Below are 22,099 nucleotides of genomic sequence, written 5' to 3'. Positions count from 1 at the left end.
CTGAGGAATCCTCTCTTCAAAAACCTGCAGCTTCCTGCTGGGCCTGCCCGCTGGGCGCACTCTGGTTCTTCCTTGCCCCTCCTTTCCCAGAGGTAGCCCCCTTCCTCCTGGGCGCTTCTCAGCCATCAGTAAAGAGCTGAGACGTCAGAACATTATTTGATCATAGGAATATTGGCCTTTGCTTTCTTTATAATTATTGTAAATTAGCAGCAGTTTTTTCTTCCAGTAAAATATTCTTCATTTTTTTTTTTACCTATGATGAATCTGTAAAATAAGGTTTGCTAACTAGATAAAATAGGTGCTATTATGTGTGTGAGTGTTTAAGCTACCAAAGGTAATAAATTGTTTTCATTACCATAAAAGTGTTCATTATAAAGATAGTAGCAATTCAAAGAATTGTTCTTCTGTTTCTACCAGTTCCCCGAAGCTCCCTATAGGATGCTTTACTGGGTTAGCTGTGTCATAAAAATGAAACAGATGCGATATTTTGTCTTATGACAGTATTATCTAATTTAGTCCTTTAAGTAATTTTGCGTGTTTTTCTTTCTAATCAGACCAAAAGTAAGATTTTAAAATATTCCATTATTTCAAGTTATAGCTTTATGTTAGTTTTCATGATATAACCTTTCAACAGAAAGACATTTAATTTCTAATAATGGGTCACTGTAGGAACTTTTAAGAACACAAATGTGTTGTTAACCTTAACGTGATATTTTGCATTTTCTTGCATTCTTTCCTAGAGATCAAAATATCTAGGATTGGAAATACTTATCTGTAAAATGAAAATAAGGAATGTACGGTTTCATTTGTCTATAGGGGGGAAAAACACTCAAAGTATATTCTCAGCTGAATAAATACAGCTCTGAAATTGTCTACATATGATCTGAGAATTGTTTTTGAATCAAGTTCATAAGAAAAATAAGATATAGTCATGCACCTCATAACAACAGTTCAGTCAACGATGGATCACATCTATAGGTAGTGGTCCCAAAAGATTATAATGGAGCTGAATTTCTTGTTAGAAATGGGAGGAAATGTGTGGTTCAGGAGGAATTTTTTTTCCTGAGATCGGAGCAATATCTGTAGGGCTTGACAATAGATTCCCTCTCACTCACTGCACCTCAATTTTGAGTGCACAAATTGCATCCCAATCACTCAGCCACTGACCCGGTTCAGCACAGAGGAGCCAGTGCCCAGCGCTCCCTATTCAGAACACACGGCAGCCCCCAGGCCTAGTGTGACCGCCTTCAGAGTGCATGGCTGGACCCAAGACCCTGCACAGGGACACAGGCCCACAGGAGCTGCCTTAACAGGTGTTAGGTGCCACTTGAATGAAAGCTTACGTTGGTAGTGTGGAGCCAGCCTCTCCCTGTACTTTGGAAATGTTTCCAGGTTGTAAGGTTCAAAGCATAGGTAAGTTTTATTTGTTCCATCATTTCACTGCCAAAGAGTGCCCTTCATGCCAGATAGAGTCAATGGAATCCAAAACAAATTTCCGTCAAAATACTAAGTCCTCAGTTTTACACTCTCTCCATGTTAAGTGACACTCTTTTTTTAAAGTAAATTTATTGGGGTAACATTGCTTAATAAAATTATGTACGTTTCAAGTGTACAATTCTATGACACACCATTTGTATATTTCCTTGTGTGCCCACCACCCAAAGTCAGATCTTCTTCCATCACCATATATTTGACCCCCTTTGCCCTTTACTACCCTCATCCCCCCCACCTCTGGTACCACAGAGTTCTTTAATCTGACCACCGCTCCAACATGCAATGGCCAGAATCACATTGCTATGACAGTCCCCTGTGTTCTTTGTCTCTCCATCTTGATTCCTCATTCCTACTGATCCTCAGGCCACCTGTCAGTCCCTCCTCTTGGTCACTGTCCTGGTGATCTGCGCCTCACCCAGCCCGTTCCTCCTCCTTGACATTTCCAATCAGCCCAGCCCAAGTCCTTCTCCATGGAGCAGCACTGGAAGCTTCGGTGCTCTGACTCTGTCCGGTGGAAGCAGGGAGAGGGCTATGTGACATGCTTATAAAGTCTACAGCCGTGCACAGAAATGTCCCAGGCCTTCACACTCACTCACCACTCACTCGCTGCCTCACCCAGAGCAGCTTCCAGTCCTGAAAGTTCCACTTACAGTAGATCCCTATGCAGGTGTGCCTTTAAAATTATATTTTATGCCGATTTTTACTGTTTTTCTATATTTAGATATATTTAGATACACAAGTGCTTACCATTGTGTTACAATTGCCAACAGTACTCAGTACAATAATATGCTATGCAGGTTTGTAGCTTAAGAGCGAAAGGTTATACCACATAGCCTACGCGTGTAGTAGGCCACACCATCCAGATTTGTATGTGATATTCACACAAGGACAAATCCACCTAACAATACATTGCTCAGAATGTATCCCTCTCGTTAAGAATGCACGCTAGGTATAAGCACTGCTGTTTAGCCCAGAATTTATAGAAAATAAGTTAAAATCTAATGAACAAATAGAAGCTGAGTCAAGTTTGTAATTTTTAACTTGTTAGGTATCTGTTCTTTGCAAACATAATGAACCATTTCCCCCCTCCCTGCAATTACTGTTTTCTAACATCAGAGGATCAATACAGTAGTCCCCCCTTATCTTCAGGGGATATGTTCAAAGACCCCCCAGTAGTTGCCGGAAACCACAGTTAGTACCAAACCCTATATATACACTACGTCTTTTCCTATATATACACTAGTAGCCCTGCACACGAATCCGTGCGCCAGTAGCTCTCTGTGGGACCTGGCCACTACGCACCCACTGCCCAGAGGCTCTCTGTGGCCCAGAGGCCCATCCGTGGCTGGGCGCAGAACACTTGCCTCGTCACTGTGGCAACGAAGCAAGCATTCTGCCAGGCCACTCACGCTGCCCGCTCTCAGCAGCCACCCCCCCGGGACTGAGGGACTCCAGCTGTGCTGAGAGGACTGGGCGCTGCCATCTTGTGGCTATGGGCACCACCATCTTTGTGATGGAGTGATGGTTAATTTGCATATTACCCTTTTATTAGATAGGATACCTATGATAAAGTTTAACTTATAAAGTAGGCATAGTAAGAGATTAACAACAACAACTAATAATGGATAATTAATACACTGTAATAAAAATTATTGGAATGTAGTCTCTCTCTCTCTCTCTCTCTCTCTCTCTCTCCCCCTCCCCCCCCCCATAACCAATCTGATAACTGTGACAGCTAAGTGACTAGGGATGAGCAGCATAAACAGAGAGGAGAGCTGGACAAAGGAATGGTTCATGTCTTAGGTGGGACAGGAGGGATGGTGCAAGATTTTACCACAATACTCAGAATGGCACCCAGTTTAAAACTTATGAATTGTTTGTTTATGGAATTTCCCGCATAGTATTTTCAGTCCCTGATTGACCATAGGTAACTGTACTGCAGAGAAGTGGGGACTGTTGTAGTCTTTCTTCCAGGAGGCTGATGAGATAGAAATTTATCCAGTTGTTTGTGGGCACATATGGGAGGCAGTTGCTTAAACTCAAGATGTACATTTCTACTTGGTGTGTTGAGAATTCGCTGGTGAAGGCAGCAGTGCATAGTTCATTTCTTCGATAATGAGTCTCATCCACCACACGCATCCAGCTGGATGTCACTCCTGTCCCTTCATGCCACTGCATTGATATATTTTTTTCCGCACTTTCCAGGCAGACCCAGAATATTTGTTCAAAAGGAAAGAACGCTGTAGATATAACAGCAACAACACAAAGAATGGGAAAGAGAAGATGACATCCATCGTCCAGATAATTTTTTCACATCTCTTCATTTATACCCCAACCTTTTACACATTTTCTTCTTATCTTGAACCTTTTAAAACTTTCTGAGAACCCCTTTTGTACTATTCATATAATTCACTATGAGAAGCCAAGTCAAAGACAATTTTGAAGTAAAAGAGCATTTTCATGAGAATATCAGTGCAGCACAGAGGGAACAGAGTCTTGATCTTTAATTAAACGAGGATATTTTGAATGCCAGTCGCAGCTGAGAGAATCACAGGGCCCATTAGTGAAAGCAGCTAGCTGCAAGTGTGGCTCTGTGAAGTGTTTGTGTTAGAAGTGTTAGCACAAAAACACTTTGAGCTTCTTCACGGCTTCTGTTACCCAGAGTAATGGAGGTGTTTAAAGTTTCAAGTTGCAAAAAAATTAAGTCTATTAATTAATGTTTGGCAGGTCCTTATATCACTTTGGGAGAGGATGGTAATTAGGCTGAGGATGTGTCTCTTATATCAAATGTAACATGCAGACCATTTCTGCAGTGGTCATTTTTCTCCTGTGTTGGAAGGAGTCAGAATTTCAACCCTTATAAAATCTCTAATCATGCTCACGACTTGTATACTACTATATAGTTAATAGAAAAAGAAAAAGAAAAGCTGGTTTGTATGAATTAAAAATATTTTTTTAAAATTTACCTTTATTGTTAAAGTATTACAGATGTCCCATTTCCCTCCATTGATCCCCCCCTAGGCCTTCACCACACTGTATTTTTTAATAGCAAAAATGCTAAAATTATTATTATGTCATTCATTTTATGTCCTGAATTTGTTTTCTTACTTTTTTATATTTTCCCTGTTTTTTTTAAACCAGGGTCATTTTGGAATTCAGCTTCCTTCAATACCGAGGCTTCATACCTTCATTTCCCCACTTTCCACGGAGAACTCAGTGCAGACGTGTCTTTCTTTTTTAAGACCACAGCTTCCTCCGGGGTGTTTTTAGAGAACCTGGGGATTACCGACTTCATACGGATAGAGCTACGCTGTAAGTCTCCTTTTCCAGAGAAGTCTATGGGATTCTGTTTAGTAGCAAATCCTTCAACTAATGTTTAAAGAATCATGTTTCTACTTTATCCACTGAATCTCTTCCTTGTGTCCCTTTGAAAAAATTCTATGAAATTAAGTTAGTATTTCTGTAAGAAAATAATTTAGTATTTAACTTGTGATAGTTTGGGGAAATCATTGTATTCTCTAGAACCATTTAAGGCACATTTTAAATTCAAATAATAAAAAAAAAATAACTAAATTTTTAGTAAATAAAAAATCATTTAATTAAATTGCCCAGCCATATTATTTTGCTCTCCTCTTAGACTGTTATTAGTATCTTGATATCAAATGTATATTGCATGCTTTAAAATTTATACAAACTTTGAATCACTGTAAAATTATTTTTTTTATAAAATGCTATTTAGTTTTCTTGCCCTGGATAAATAACTTATTTTTATCAATCTAAAAAATTCACTTTGAGGATGAATTTCTTAAAATTTGCTTTTTCTTCTCCAAATTACAAATGTATTTTACTGCCCCATTCCACATCTATTCTTTACTGCTGTCCTTGGGTTCTCCCATAAAATTCAAATTATCAGTTGTATACTGTGCTATGTGCTATTTCTAAGTATGTTGACGACTGGGCTCTCTGACTTGGCCAGTTTTCGTGTCTGACATTCCCAGCTCCGGCGGTAGTGGCTTTTTCATTTGATGTGGGGAACGGGCCCTCTGAAGTCTCGGTGCAGTCCCCCACTCACTTCAACGACAACCAGTGGCACCACGTTAGGGTTGAAAGGAACATGAAAGAGGCATCCATTCAAGTGGATCAGCTCCCACCAGAGACCCAACCCGCTCCCGCGGATGGCCATGTCCTTTTGCAGCTCAACAGTCAGCTCTTTGTGGGTAAGTTCTGCTTCTAGGCAGTTTGTCATTTAACTGTGAGGGATGAGCCAACATAAAATAGTACCAACTATAAAAATAAAGATTGAGAACCTGTGTTCCAAACTGTGCCAAGTGTTTCATCTCTTCCTTATATCCAACCTGTGAAATGGGTGTTATCCCTATTTTATAAATGAGATCACTGAGAGGAAGGGGGGGTTGAAGTGACTTGCCTTCAGAAATCCACCCAATAAATGATATTCAAATTTGCCTTCGACTAATTGCTGAACCTGCATTCTTAATGTTATAGGTTTTGTGCTTTGTCCCAGGACTTGTTTTAACATTAGTGCAGTTAGTATGATATTGGTGATGGTTCTCTCTGTTCCTAGGAGAGTCCAGGAACCCTCCTTGTAATTCCAAGCAATGCCAACCAGTGACTTTTCATCAAAAATAGGCCAGTAGCAGAAAAAAAAAGAAAAGCAGAGAAGAAACATATAAAATCTATGCTTGACCAGTTTCCCCACTTAGTCTGCTGGTATCTCTCATTTTGTCCATATTTTGGATATTTTATTACTTACTTCATATTTATATTCAATTGTTTTTTTATTTCCTAAATGCATTTGCTGGGTGCTTATAGACCTGCTACTGGAATCCTTCTGATTGTATTGGTTTTATTTTGTATCTTTGCCAATTACTTTATAGGACTTACCATAAAGTTTAAGGAATTCTTTCTTATTTGAACACTTTTTCTATATTTTAATATATGTGAGGACACAATAATACTGTAAATCAGGATAAGTTATAAAGGATCAGAAATTATATTTCAAGCATTTTTAAGAGTTTTGTTTTAGAACATAATTCATGAGATTTCCATGACATCATCTATTGCTTAACAATCTTGTTTTATTAATTCCCTTCCACTGAGGAGGGTGAAGTTTATTTCTTTTATTTTTGAGTAAGAAATATTTGAGATTTCAAGTACATTTATGTACTCATTGTTTTTATCATTCTTTCTTTCAATAAATATTTAATGAGTAAGACACTGTAATGGACAATCTAATCATGATCTTGTGGCCACTTGATTGATTTATTTAAGAGTATGGAAATAATAAAGAATACATGAGAAGAAGTACATATGTTTTCTTTTAATAACATGCTAGAAGCCCAGTCAGGAAGTTGACATAGATATTTCTTGAATTACAAAAAATGAGAGATGGCCACAAGTAAAAGTATGGCAATTTAAAATCTGTCAGGATCTAGGAAATAGCCTTCCTATTCTTGAAAATTGAAAAGGCTAAAACAGTCCTCAGATCTTTCAGAGAAATCTGCGGCAGTTTGCCAGTGCATGAACTTTTATCCTTGGTATGAATTTTAACTTCAGAGAAATGGAATCACTATATATTGTGTCTGATAGGAATCCTGGCCTTAGCCTGATTTCAGGTAGGTGTAATGGATAGAAGTACTATTGTGGTATCAGAAAACTGGATTAGAGTAGACTTGAGTCTTTTACCATCAATCATGTGTTATAATTTTAATAAGGATCTAAGAGCTTACATCTTTATGGAAAGCAATCGGTAGGCTTTTGAATTCCCATATATGTTAAACCCCAGGATGACTGTGTTACTTGAAAGTTTTAAAAACTGACATCTTTGTTATGTTTAGGTCAAAGTCATTGAAAATTAAAAAGAAAAGGCAGAAAGAGAATCTCAGAAAAAAATGTTACATCTATTAATAAAAATCTCTTTATAGAATTCCCTTCTCCCTAATCACAAGTAATTGAGTAAACTGAAATGGTTAATGTGATGTTATTTTAAGAAGGGTTATTTTTTTGAAAAAGACTTGCAACCACAGGCAGATACAAGATCATTGGCTGTCTAGAGTAGCAGTTGCCAGCCTTTCGGACCTCACAGAACACCAGTGGTTTACAGACCACCAGTTGGCAACCCCTGGTCTAGAGGCCACATGTGGGTCTTGTTTACATCTTCCTCTACCATAGGAGTGGACCACTTTCTTAAGAAAGGGTCCCAACCAAGTAAATAAAGCAATACTTAAAAGGCAAAATATTAATTTATAAAATTATTATTCATCAAATCAGAATTTTAAAGTATTTTCTAGATGAAAATTCTTTTTCTCTGCAGGAAGAATCAGTGAAAGTTAAATTATACTTTAAAAGTTTATACCAAATTAGTGCAAAGTGAGTGAAAAACTAGTAAAAAATCATTAATAATTATAGCTAATTTAATGACACACTTACTAAGACCAAAAAGTAGTTCCCTGCCTCCTGAGTGTGTATTTCAGTGCAGGAGACAAGAGACAGCCAATGAAAGAGTAATATATAAGACAAAATAAAACAATATATACATATGTGTGAATATATATACATATATGTAATTACATATAATGACAAATACAATAAAAAGCAGAATAAGGAGTCAGGCAATGATTTGGGTTGGCAGTTCTATTTCAAGTGGTCAGGGGAATTCTCTCTGAGGACCTTACGTTTGAAGGGAAGCAGAAAAAGGAGCCCTGTGGGTATCTAACGGAAGAGAATTCCAGGAAGGGAATATGCTCACCGTGATGGCAGTGAACTTTAGGTAGTAGAGTAGCAAGGAGAGAAACAGCAGGAGGAAAAGAGTGGTCCCGGATGAGGTAGAGGTAATGTTGAGCTGTAGGGCATTGTTGAGAAATTTGGATTTTATTTTGAGGGGTCAGAGGCGTGGCATGATCTGATTTACATTTTCCACGTTCTCTCTTGCTCATGTGAGGAGTATGGATGGAGGGAGGAGGTTAGGAGCAGACTATGGAAGTAGTCCTTGTGAGGGATAATGGTGCATAGGCCAAAGTGGAGATGGACAGATAAACGCAGGACGTTTTAAAGGTCAGTGCACACAACTTGCTGATGACATGGCTATTGCTGTTATTGTTCACAAGGTACCCAGCTCATGTCCTTGGGGACAAGACCCTGCTTGGTAGGGCTCTGGGTTCCTTCCATCATTTCTCAGTTTTTCATTTCACCTAAAGTTAGCTTTTCTTTGTTTCTTCCTTTATCTTATTTTGTAGCATGACTAAAACTGTCCCTGGCTCCATACTCTAGATTATATACTACAAACCACACTGTGGTCAGGCTGCAAAAACCTGCTTCACAGCCCAGCAAATGTATCTGGCCTTCACCTCCTTTCTCTCCTTCAGTGAGATCCCACCCATCCCATAATCACACTCTCACCAGGAAATAAGGGCATCTTTGTTCATATGTTCTGTGCCAATACATTTCGGAAATAGAAGGGACTTATCACGGAAACTGTTTCCCCACATACTAATACCTTCAAATAGATGAGCCTTAAGTATGCTCTCAAACCCAATGACTCATTGTATGACTGGGAGTCTGCTTTATTCCAATATAATTAGTTTTCTGGTTATAATTTTAAAGGGTAATTTCATTTCCCTTACTTACAAGTTCAAAAGTTTAATTTGTAGTACACCCTGTCCATCTTAAAAATAATTACAGCTCATCAGTATTTTCAAGTGTGGATAACAACTATCATTTGTATTTGGGTCCTGGGATAAATGAGTACATGTAATTGCAAAGAGTAAGTCTGTAGTTTTCAGCATAACTTTTTTCTCCTAAAAAGTGATTTTAAATCCAAGACACCAATGATGAGGATGATGATGATGATAATAATAATAATAATAATAATAAATAATGATAGTAATAATCTTTTAAATTACACGGAAACACAATCTTTATACATGGAGGACAAAATTGAAAGACTTGGTTAGCGTTAGTCAGTCTGAAATACATTTTTTATCATCATCACATTTAGTAGTTTTTACCAAAAATGCACCCTCTGGTTTGTAAACAAATTTATCAGAAAACTAAAAAACGATTGTAAAATGTTTCAAATATCAAGTAAAAATAGGAAATAGTAGAACTTTTGATAATGTAGAAATGTTTGTTTTAGATACTATGGTTAAAATTTTTATGTACATATAAAACACTGTGGATATTTGAATATATGTTAATTTTGATTTAAATTATATTCTCCATCTCATTGTGCTATTATAGCCAGGCCTGTGTTGATAATATTTATTGGCATTACATTTTTTAGCTTAAAATTCCCACAGTCTCTCAGAAGTGATTCCTGCAATGGGGCAACATGTGAGAACTGAGGGCATTTTCTCCATTTCTTGTTCCACTCTCTCTCCTAAAGACCAGTCATAAAGTGTAGTCACATCTCAGAGTGAAACTCTGAGGCAAGGCTAATGCTTTAACTTCTGAGTAACATCACTAAGAATAAATAGAAAGCATGATTTAAAACGTAATTCAGCTGGGCAACGATTATATATGGCGATAGAAATAAGAGTAAGTAAATTATAAATAGTTTCAGAGACTCAACTCGTATTAGCCTATACCAAGGAATTATAAAACAGAAGGATGTTAACAACCCCTGTATTTCCAAATATTAGAGCAAATAGCTTCAACTAATCTCCACTGTAGTAAGTTATGCAAAGTGGAGTAATAAAATAATGAACAAAAATTCTTGCATAAAAAGTGAGAAAAGTTAACATTAATGTAATGTGATAGATTAGAAACAAAGAGCACCAATGAAATGAACATCTCCTCTTCCCCAAATAACCTCAATCATCATGTTACTTTTCATCATGACAATCATGTTATTTTTGTAATAAAAATGATAATCACCCTTTATTTGTAGGCCATCTTTCTCCATCCTTGCTCTTAATTATGGCATTGGGTCTATACCCACCCTTCACATTCTTTCACTTTGTCCTGTTTTGTATGTGTGTGATTTATGACATATCTTAAATAGTTCTATTCAGAGGTGCTTATTCCTTACCTTAAAAACTAAGTTCAGCAACATGAAGCTAATCGGTGTGTAAAACGTATGCCCTTGAACTTGTTAACTCTGAGGACTCAATGTCCAGAGTCACTGCTTAAGTTCCCTTATGCTCACAAACATTCTCCAGCCACAGAAGTGATGGAGGGAAAAGAATCAATCATTTTTAAAGCTGAAATGTGACAGTGGTCATTTTCTATTTTGGTTTGTAAACTCAGCATTTTTCTTAGAAGCTTCTTAAATTAGCCTTGAATTGATTTTCATTCAACCAGCTCTGCAATTTTTGTTTGCCATCTAAATGCTTTTCCTGACAGGTTTTTAAGTGGGACAAGCTCCACTTCAGTACTTTGTGACCAGGCCCTGGAGGAGAAGTAAGGACTCCGGAAATAGACTCAGAAGTCATTTGTACTGCATTGGAATTGCATCAAATCTACAAACGTTTATTGAGTATCTAGAGCAGGGGTGGGGAATGCCTGGCCCACGGGCCTTAGTAGGCCCACGTAATCATTTGGTCTGGCCCTGCCAAGGCATTAGAGGTGAATTAATTAAGTGTTTGACCAAATATTAGCAGGATAATTTTTAACTTGATAATTTTGTATGGCCTGTGAGTGATGTTATAAATATCCAAATGGCCCCAGGCAGAAAAAAGTTTCCCTACCCCTGATCAGTTTCTAAATGCCATTCAGAAGAGTTAACGTTGAAGTCTTCCAAGGATGGTTCTCAATCTTAAGTGCACAGTGGTATCACCTGGGGATCTTCTGGGACACTGGCAGTATGGGCACAAAGAAATACTCATTTACTATGATGGGCATCTGTGCACTTTCAAAGTTGAATATTACAATATGTCTTATACTGGTCTTTCAGTGAACATATACTTGTATTTCTATTGGCTGTGTACCTAAGAGTGGAAATACTGGGTTGTAGGATCTGCCTATGTTAAGAATTAGGAGACACTGATAAATCTCTACTTGGGTAGCCTCCTCCGTGAAGTGGCTGTTCAGATCTGTTGCCCATTTTCTACAGGGTTGTCTTTAAAATATTCTCCATATGTTTTAGATGATTTCCATTCTGATAAATGTATTACAAACATCTTTTCTTTATCTCTATGGATTGTGTTTTCATATTGTTAATGGTGTCTTTTGGTGAACAGAAAGTCTTTTAAATCTTTATTGTTGAAAGTATTACATATGTCCCCTTTCCTCCCCCATTGACCCCTTCCAGCCTGCCCCCGCCCCCCAGCCTCAGGCCTTCACCATCCTATAGTCTGTGTCCATGGGTTATGCATGTATGCATACAAGTTCTTTGGTTGAACATGTCCAACCTACCTACCCTCCTCCACCTTCTTAATTATAATATATTCTAGTGTTTCTCTTTTTAATGTTCAGTTTGGTTCTGGTAGGCTAAAGTACACTTGGCGGAAGAGAATGCCAGATAACTTTGAATGATTTATATTTCAGACTAACTTTCTTTTGTAGTAAATATGTTGCCTCAGCACCAAAGTGCAGTGCATAGAAGTCACCTTTCTCTTTACTGTAATCATATCACTTAGTTCAATTATCATTCCCTTCCTTCAGATGTCTTTTTCATATTTAGCCGCAAATGCTCCCAGTGTACTTTCCCATGCCCAGTGAACAAATCTGAGTGATTATTGACTAAAACCAGAATTGAAATGGACTCTCTTGATATCAGAGAATACGGCTGATACCACCAATAGTTCATATCTTTAAAACAGGCCTTACTTATGGTCAGAGAGAGCTGCTGTGGCTCTGTCATGTGAGAAGTCTAAATAGACCCACTTTTCCCCACTGCTGCTCCTCTGAGGACATGTTCTTACCACTGACTTTGGTTCAGGGAAAAGTGACTGGAGGTCTCCTACAACCTTCACGAGTGGAATTACTGGGTTGCTTATACCAGCTGCTTCTTTCAACCACGATGGTTCCTTGAACATGAGAAGAGTCTTCTTCTTCCCAGTCCTCCCTCATTTGCTCAGTGAGGAACACTACATAGCAGAATCATAGCTGGGCTTCCAATCTCCTACCTCTGGGTTAACTGGTACCATCCTGTCTGCAAGGCTGCCTTCCTCCGGATGGCTGGGCAGGACCGGACTGGCGATCCAATGCGTGATATACCATTATTTCCTTTAATCCCTGACTCAACGCCCAGCCCACATAGCCTGTCACTTCCCTGCCCCACACTGACCTGTGGTCAGGTCTCTGCTGCTTTTTCTGCCACAGTCCCGAGGTCAGGGAGAGCTCCTGGTCTCTGCCAGACAAGCTTTCATGACTTTGGATTTTAAAGAGAAGTGTGGGAATCTTGATTTCTTTCTGCCTCTAAGGCCCCTGGGCGAATTATGCAGCGGTTCCCAATTAATCCTCATTACATCCAAGCACAGCACATAAATAATTTTCCATTAAAAATTAAAGGTCTTGCTGCCACAAAAAGTAGTGGAAAATTGGCATAGGAAAGAGTCAGCTTGTTCTCTGTGACAATAGCATCTGTCACTTGGACTAACTTCCTGCGAATAATGAACGTGATGAAGGGATTGGGCTCAGTCTCTGCTCAGCACCTAGCACACTTATTTGGGTGCCGGGCCCCAATACTGTTACGTAAGTGAACAAACGCAGTTGCATTCGTTCACAGGGAAAGGGAAGGCGTTTGTCTCACAGGATACTCAGTGTTTGGGACGTTCCGGGATTCATTATATCTGATGTAGTATGGCAGGTAAATTGATAGAAAATTAATTGGAAGACAGTTCCAAACATAATAGCTCAGCAGAAACATCCAGAATCAATTAATCAAACTGCAACTCATTTTCATTGGCCATCCATTGGAATCTTGAATTAAGCTTTTAAACCTAATCCTATTTACAATACCCATGTTTTCCAGAATAGTTACATCTTAAAATAAGATGATATTAACTTGATACCTAATGGTAAGGTAAAACTCTTCAATACATATATGACACATAGGTTTATATTTAATTAGACATTACTGTTGTGGTGATTTCAAAAGGTAGTTTAAAACTATTTGACTGGGTAAACATGAACTCTTTAAAAGTACTCTTTAAGAGGTCCTGTTTACTAAGCTGAGTATTGATTTTTTTTCTCAAGGTTACAAATACTATTTAAGCATTTTTTTCCTGACCTTCTTCTCCACCTGGTATTTATTTATACCCATAACACCGTGGGGTAATTGTGTGTTTACCTGCCTAAATCTAGACTAGACTGTGAGCTCTTTGAGGGCAAAATCATTTGCATTCAACTCTGAGCCTCCCGTGCCCGACACAGTGCCCAGCAAAGAGCTGCGAAATAAAACTTGCATTTTTGAAATGCCATTCCAACCGAAAGGGATCTGCGGAATAGAAGAGAATGGAACTTCTCTTGTTTGATCATATTTTCTTTTTGTGGAGAAGAAAGAGGCTTTCTTGTAACAAAAGACCACCTGTAGCTTCTGGTCCCATTTCTGCCTCCGACTAAATGTGTTTATTTTAAAATCACTCAGCTATGCCCATGGGGTTGGCCCTGGTCTCCTCTATGCCTTTAGAGTCTCATCATCGGAACCAAAACAAAAGAAAATAAAAAAGAATAAACCAGTGGGAACAGTTGAAAATGGATTGTGTTCAGTTGTTGGACTCCACGTTATTTCCTTATCATTACATCCCTGGCAGAATGAGATAAACGCCTAAGACAGAGAGCCGGGATGGTTAGAGTGACAGGTGCCTAACAGACCAGGATTTAACACTACTACATACTGTAAACTGTATACCATCATCCACCACGCTATACCATGAAGTGAGTGAATCTACCAGGAGCGTGCCTCTACTGCAGACTTCACAGGAGCCGCCCTCCTCCAAAGAACCCGGGGCTAAAGGTAAAACCAAGGCCGCGGGCTACCTTACCCAGGAAAGAAAACTCGAGCAAGGATGCCGAAAACCTGTGTCAGAGACTTAACTCTGAGCCCTAGACATTCTTACTGAGTTGTCAGCAGATGGGAGAAGAGGGAAGTCTGAAGCCAAGGTGAGGAACAGCTTTCGTGTGGAAGGGAAAGAGTCCTGAGAATACGGCAGAAGAGAGACTCCCAGAATGACAGGAGATTGAGTAAATGTAGGCCAAATGAAACAAGAAGACTGTCAGCTGTTCTGAAACTGGGAGGAAGTCAGTCCTTTCCTTCCTGCCACACCCACATAAACTGGAATTGGGGTACATCCGGGATGCGCACCACACTGCATCTGGATTTAGAAATAGAAAACCTGACCCATACCCTGAAGACGTCTATATTCTCATTGAAGAAGCACAGATTATGTCAATTGAAGCCATTTGAATACAGAAATTTAAATACAGTAGTTTGAATAGAGACCATTATGTCTATGAATCTGAATTATAAAGAGCATTAGTGCATGAGTCCAGAATCTTTTGGTTTCCTCTTCATGGTATTTCATTATCCAAAAATAAAGAATTAATTTATTCTCTAGTCATTGAGTTTTACCCTTAGCCTCAGTCTCTGGGACCCAAACATCCCTGTGCAACAGAAGGGTTCCTCTCTTCAAACTTTGAAGCAATAGGCCCTCGTGTCCCAGTCCTGAGGTATAATCTGGTTTAATTTAAAACTGTATTAATTAATTAGTAATAATAAATTGAGTATTAATTAGTAGTCATTATTAATGTCAATTGCTAATGAACTAGTTATTACCAGTGGCTATTGCACAGCTGTTATGGTCCGGGCACTGTTCTGCAGCCCTTATTGAATACGCTCTCTAATGAAGGGACCCTGACAATACCCGGCATAAATTGGTAAAATATAAAGCCTGGTAGATGGTGTCAAATATTTATGTAGGGTCCTTCTGGCCAACTTTTGTTTATTACATACAAAAACACCTGAAATATCCAAGGATAAGGAGGCTTTAGTAATTAAGGCCAGACTAGGAGCTAAGTCAGCCAGGAGGGGAGGGAGTGCACAAGACGCAGGTCGGTGCAGAGCAGGTATGAGGTCCTGGGTGAGGCAGCACCATCTGTTCAAAGACGAAGCTCCTTTTTAAAGATCCCGTGACCAACTAAGTTCCTCTTGGCAGAATCATCTGAGTAATTCAGATCAGGGCATTATTATGCCTCTTCAAGTTCTGAGCATTCATTAACGATGTTTCTGGACACAGGTTTATGTGGGAGTCCTCCTAGAGCCTACATTCCTATCAGATAGTGCTTTAAATGTGGAGGACAAGTGTCTGAGGGAGATTCCCCTCTGAGGATTGTTGAACATGTATTAACCGCCCTGTTTCTGGGTCACAGAATCAGTATTTCTTACGGTGAGCTCCTACATCTGTGTTTCAATAAAGCCTTTGCATGTATACTCATAGTCTCTAAAGTGTGAGAAGCTCTGTGTAGAATAACGGGGTTTGATCCTTTCCAAACATTTTAAATTTCTCCAAAGGTGACTTGATAAGTGCATATTGTTGTGTATTATTTAATAAACTAGAGGCCCGGTGCATAAATTCATGCATGGGTTGGAGGGGACGTGGGAGGTTGGCTGGCCGGCCCCGCCCCCAATTGGGGTGGGGGGGGCAATCGGGGGCACGACTGGCGGGGGGCGGGGGGGGCCTCAGGCAGTTGGCTGGCCAGCCCCACCCCTTGGTCAAAGTCCTGGTCGAACTCCCAGTTGAGGGGACAATTTGCATATTAGCCTAATATTGCATATTATTATATAGGATGTTATACCACTGTGTTTCTTCATCAGTCCTCTTCCCAATTTTGTTGAGTCTTTCCAAGCTTAAAACAATGAATGCTGGACCAACATTTTGAAAAAATTCAACCAAAAAAAACTCCAACTAACAGACCACATCAATGTGGTCAAGTTAGGAGGACTCAAGGTTTCATTATAATTCCTACTAAGTTACTACTGTACCAGCATCAGGATCAGTTTTCAATCTGAGAACAAACCACATTTACCCTCAAATATATTCTTATTTAAAATTGCAAAAATATATTACTTTCTACATAATAACTAATGTTTAAAAACCTCCTCAATTTAGAGTTTAATAAATACTTTTTAGAAAACAAATATGTAACAAAATCATCATTTAGAAAAAAATGAATTGTTTTGTCTTTTTCAAGTCTTTTAATGTTTTGTCTCAAATCATGTTTCCAGAATTATATTTTTGCTCTTCAAATTTCTGCAGTTCTCTGGGAGGCCTCAGTTTTGCTTGGTCTTTAAATCCTGCATAGGAGACCTGGGATCGTGTTTCCATCTGCAGTATCTCCCTTTCAGGTGGAACGGCCACCAGGCAGAGGGGCTTCCTGGGATGCCTCCGGGCCCTGCAGCTGAACGGGCAGGCCCTGGACCTGGAGGACAGGGCCAGGGTGACTCCCGGTGTGGAGCCCGGCTGTCGAGGGCATTGCAGCAGCTACGGAAAGCTGTGTCGCAACGGAGGGAATTGCAGAGAGAAGCCCAGTGGATTCTCTTGCGACTGCACCTTCTCTGCATACACAGGGCCTTTCTGCTCCGATGGTAAGGATGACATGGGTACCTAAGAGGAAAACATATCCAATATGAATAAACATCTGTTATTGTCTGTGTTGCTATTTGAAACAAACAAAAAAAAATCCATTTCTTTTTTTTTTTTGTTATTTTTGCAATATATATATATATATTTTTTTTTTTGCTCATCACACTGTATTTCTTAGGATTGCCTCAATACTTAAAGAGTGTTTATTGATGATGTCTTAAAGTGTTAAGTGCTCAATCTGATTTTTTTTCTATTTCATATTAGTGCTCTTAATATGGTTGTCAACAACCTGCCCCTTGGGACAGTTCTCTATTGTAAAATCATTAAAGGTATTATTGTTATTTTTATTTTATATTTCTAATCCTCACCCTAGGATATTTTTTCCATTGATTTCTAGAAAGAATAGGAGGTGAGAGAGGGAGGGAGGGAGGGAGGGAAAGAAAGAGAGAGAGAGAGAAGAGAGAGAGACAGAGAGACAGACAGAGAGACAGACATCAACATGAGAGGGACACATCAATTGGTTGCCTCCCACACTAACCCTTACCAGGGCCAGGGAACTTTCAGCGAGGTACATGCCCTCGATCAGGAATCGAACCTGTGACCCTTTCGGTCCCCAGGCCAAAGCTCTAACCACTGAGAAAACTGGCCAGGGCAATTATTGTTATTTTTGATGAAGATAGTCAATGATTCAGGAAAATCTAGGACAAGTTGTCGGTTGTTTTTTGTTTTGGTTTTTTTTGCTTTTTCCAAACAGATATTTCTCTAAGAATATAAATACCTTTTTCATTACATATTGTTGTATAACAAAATATGGGCATTTTGCTCTATGATGTGTCAAGTATCTGGTTCTGAAGTAAAATAGTGGAATATTTTTCAGCTTGTCTTGTTCACTGGTCTACATCATGGAAGGAAAAAGAACTGAGTATAGTATTAAGTGTTTTGGACAGACGTCTCTGAATATATAAACATTTGTTATACTTTCATAGTTTCTCATAGAAAACTGTTGTCCAGTTCAATTCAGTTGCTTTATTTAAATGTTTCTGGCTTAGTGGACCTTTTCTGAGAGGCGACGGACAACAACAGGCTCCAAATTGAAGCCACCTCCAATTTGCAACGCAAGCATTGGGAGTTATTTAATGAAAAGTTGTCAAAAACACACTCTGCACGTTATCTGCTTTTTCTCAGGAATGAGTTGTCATTTGAAGTCCACCTGCAGTCATAAATCTCACACTGCTGCTGCCATCTTAGGAGACTTTTCACATTTAAAGTTAGAAATAAGACTGCTTGGTCACCGGAACATGTCTTCATTTTCTGAATCGAAATGACTTCTGGTTCATCTTGTTAAATGCAATTAGGAATTCTGTATCCACATATTATACTCAATATAAAAAGTATATAATAGATAATAAAAGTAAAAAAACGAAAAACCTCCTGAAGTTCCATGGGAGTGGAAACGTTGCTATATTAACAGTAAGCATCATCCACAACTCAGATCCAACAACTGGGCCTGCATGGTAATGGACAGAAGCAGGTTCTGGATGCAACACTAACTGCCTTTCCCAGTGTCCTCTTCATTTTATACCTGTGTTCTTGGCGTGGAAGTGTGCGTGTGCATGTGTGTGTGAATCTGAGATGTTAATCTCACATGAGTAAAATACTCTGCCTGGGTACAGTGATTTAAAAGAGGCTGGATAGTTCCTTATGTGCATCACTGCTACACAAATGCCCATTTCTCCTCTCTCCTGTTAATGGTAGACTTTTTAGCGCACAGTGAGTAGGAGAAAGTCTTTAGACAGAAAGGAACATTCTGCCTGCTGATCCTGGAAGGTAATAGAAGGCCTCAAACTTCCTTTCTCCCTGATATAGGAAGACTACTGTATTCTGGCTATAAAATGATAGGTGGGGTTTAAAAGTTAAATAAGAAAATGGATGGGAAGGGAGATGAAAGTCAAGAAGCCTGGTTTATGTTTGAACTCGGGAGAGCATTAAGCTTTCAATGATGAGATTAACTAGTGGATTAATTACATATAATTCTAACATAAAGCCATTTCAGTGACCATTGTGAAAGCTCTGTTAATTTATAGTGTTATTTAATTCTGGTTCGAGGGTATTTCTTATATTTATTTAATTTGTTATTTTTCATTAAAAATATCAGTTAATATCACTGGAACAAGATCCTTGGTCTTAATTTTTAACATGAAATGTATATATCATTTCAGAGATCGCTGCGTATTTTGGATCCGGCTCGTCCGTGGTTTACCATTTTCAAGAAAATTATCCCTTAAGTAAAAATGCCAGCTCCCACGCTGCTTCATTCCATGGTGATCTGAAGCTGCGCCGAGAAATGATCAAATTTAGCTTCCGGACAACACGGACACCCAGCTCACTGCTCTATGTGAGCTCCTTTTATAAAGAGTACCTTTCAGTCATCATTGCCAAAAATGGTGAGTGCTTTTTAGATGAGAGAGAGAAAATTGAGTTAGAGCATTACATCAGTAATAATATGGATCATTCTCATCTTCTTGCTTCTCAGACTACAAACTGGAAGAAAAAGTGTGCCTGTCTTTTGTATTCAATTTTATATTTTCACTACTGTCCCATAAATTGAATCTATAAAGGATTAATGAAAGGAATTAAGATTCTTTATCTCCTTATAATTTTGATAAGTATAATAGCCCATATGAATTATAATTTATTATATAAAATATTTGTTACATTTTATTATTGCTAGAAGCTCTTTACTATTCCACATGAATATCAGCATCAGTGCTGTGGTTGATTTTGAAATAAGATGTTACTCTGCGCATAACAAATATTTCCTTCAAATCAAAACACAAAATTTTGAAGGAATGCTGACAAACTAGTATTATGTATAAGAAGATGCCCACAAAATAATCTGTTGATTCTAATTATAGGCAATAAAATAGTCATGGACAATGCTGGTGCCTTGATGCAGGGTAATGGCGTGTGGGTTAGGGCGTGTGACTCCTACAGAAACCTTGTCACAGAGACTACTTACTGCTATTTTTTCTCTTCCCTTTATCCTGATTAAAGATAAAAATTTTATAAATGCGTTCTCTGCATGAGGAACATAAACACATTTACAAACATGTGAATATAGCATTTCAATTAAATCAAATATGGCCCATGGGCACTGAGGGCCAAAGTAAAAATAATATTGTTTAATAGGTGTATTTGCCTTCACTGTATACATTTTGAGCTTAAAGCTTATCTATATGTTAGGACATTTTCTTTGTTAAATTGGGAGATATTCTGTGAAGTAAACTGACATCTTTACAGACAGTTGAGTACTACAAATAGTAAGTTTGGCTTAAAACCATTTATTTTACTCTAATTTCATTCCAAAATTTAGACCATGACCACTTGGCCAAATATTTCTTGTCTTTAGTAAAACTACATTTGCTTAATAATGTTATTAATCAATTACATTTCAGGGATGGAGATTATAGAAACAGAATGCTATTACAATATTCCACAATAGTTTGGTATTTTATAATATACCAAGTCTTTTTTTTTAATTAGATGCTAGTACAGATATTTGTATTTACTTAATTTCATATTGACATCTAGGGGGGGGAATTAAAAATTTGCAGGAAAAACACTGCTTATTAGCAACAGGCGTGGTCTTGATTTCACATAGAAATTGACTTCTAGGAATTATGCTGAAAGGATACACCCAAATAAAATATTGTGAATTTTCCCCAGAAATTACTAAAGAACAACAAATGTACTCTGAATCTTTATAAGTAATTTTTAAAATACAATTTTAACTGGAAATATAATTTCCCTCCCTACTTTAGGAAGTTTGCAGGTCAGGTACAAGCTGAATAGATATCAAGAACCAGATGTCATTACCTTTGATTTCAAAAACATGGCTGATGGGCAGCTTCACCACGTCCAGATTAACAGAGAAGAAGGAGCGGTCCTTGTAGAGGTAACGTAGCAAACCCTAGAGAAGCCCGGGCTACAGTTAGGACTGGCCAGCATGAAGTGTGTGATGGATGAGTAAACAGTCATCCTTTCAGGGCTGCTGGTGCACAGCCCCTACCATCAAATGTGTGGGCAGAGTGTTTGAAGGGGGAGAAGATTCTGTCCGAGATATTATTAATATTTTATACTTAAATATACAAACGTCCAGCGTTTGTTTTACTGCTCAGGAGGGAAATACTGCCTAGTTTATCGTCGTGACTACTGGTGGGACTGTTGCTGCTCCGATGAAACCCGTTCGCTTCGGATGGGTCTAAAGGCAGCCACAGTTCTAGCACTGACATTAATTACTGCACCATCAGTAAAGAGAGAAGTAATGTGAGTCACAGCAGAGAAAGTGGATGTATTCTACCAGCTTTGGAAGAAAAGCACTCATGTTTCAGCATAGAGGAAAATTTCTTAGCCGAATAACTCAAGTAAAAAATAAAACAATGTTGGCTTTATCAATTTTGTCTTTCTCATATAGTGGAGCAAAAATAAAGTGATTAAGGGGATAGAAGGTGGGGTGCAGTCTATCTGAGGGTAGTATAGAAATAGTTTAGAAAATAATATTCAGTTTTATATATGGCTAACCTTTGGGGCCATACTAACAGTTGCCTATTTTATCATTTTTGGTTTGTTTTTTTTTCCCCTTTGCTTCCTGTCCTCTTCTCAACAAAATGGCATCCATTTGGATTTTGGCATCTCATATAACAATTTTGTAGATTGACGAGAATGCAAGGAGGCAAGTCCACCTGTCATCAGGTACAGAATTCAGTGCAGTCAAATCTCTTGTACTGGGCAGGATTTTAGGTAAGTAAAAGAAACAACCTTTCCTCTGATTATGATGCATAGACATGGATCAGAAGAGTCATATTCCAAACACACACACACACACACACACACACACACACACCTGCAAATTCATCATGCCCCCACCACCCCCCAAAAATCTCTGGCCTTATTTTAGTTATAAGGCAGCAAGTGTACTTTCTCAGAGGTACGTGTAATTCTGAGTAGGGACCTCCTGCAGGGTGAGCAAGCATTCTCCTTCATAGTGTTATAATGCCACTCTG

General features: G+C 38.6%; 1 protein-coding gene across 6 annotated transcripts in view; it reads left to right on the top strand.

The window, feature by feature from the left end:
• CNTNAP4 (contactin associated protein family member 4) overlaps positions 1–22,099 on the top strand; it is a 250,813-nt gene that overhangs the window by 212,553 nt on the left and 16,161 nt on the right. For 5 of the 6 annotated variants that reach the window (XM_054710986.1, XM_054710988.1, XM_054710989.1 and 2 more), the window contains 6 exons: positions 4,636–4,806; positions 5,493–5,711; positions 16,799–17,038; positions 19,256–19,480; positions 20,858–20,991; positions 21,749–21,836. In XM_054710986.1, coding sequence (XP_054566961.1) covers positions 4,636–4,806; positions 5,493–5,711; positions 16,799–17,038; positions 19,256–19,480; positions 20,858–20,991; positions 21,749–21,836 — 1,077 coding nt within the window. The remainder of the gene's footprint in view (positions 1–4,635; positions 4,807–5,492; positions 5,712–16,798; positions 17,039–19,255; positions 19,481–20,857; positions 20,992–21,748; positions 21,837–22,099) is intronic. The other variant, XM_054710990.1, reaches the window with a different exon arrangement.

Source organism: Eptesicus fuscus, chromosome 21, assembly GCF_027574615.1.
Source record: "Eptesicus fuscus isolate TK198812 chromosome 21, DD_ASM_mEF_20220401, whole genome shotgun sequence".
NCBI lineage: Eukaryota > Metazoa > Chordata > Mammalia > Chiroptera > Vespertilionidae > Eptesicus > Eptesicus fuscus.
This window is presented reverse-complemented; position numbering and strand designations above follow the sequence as displayed.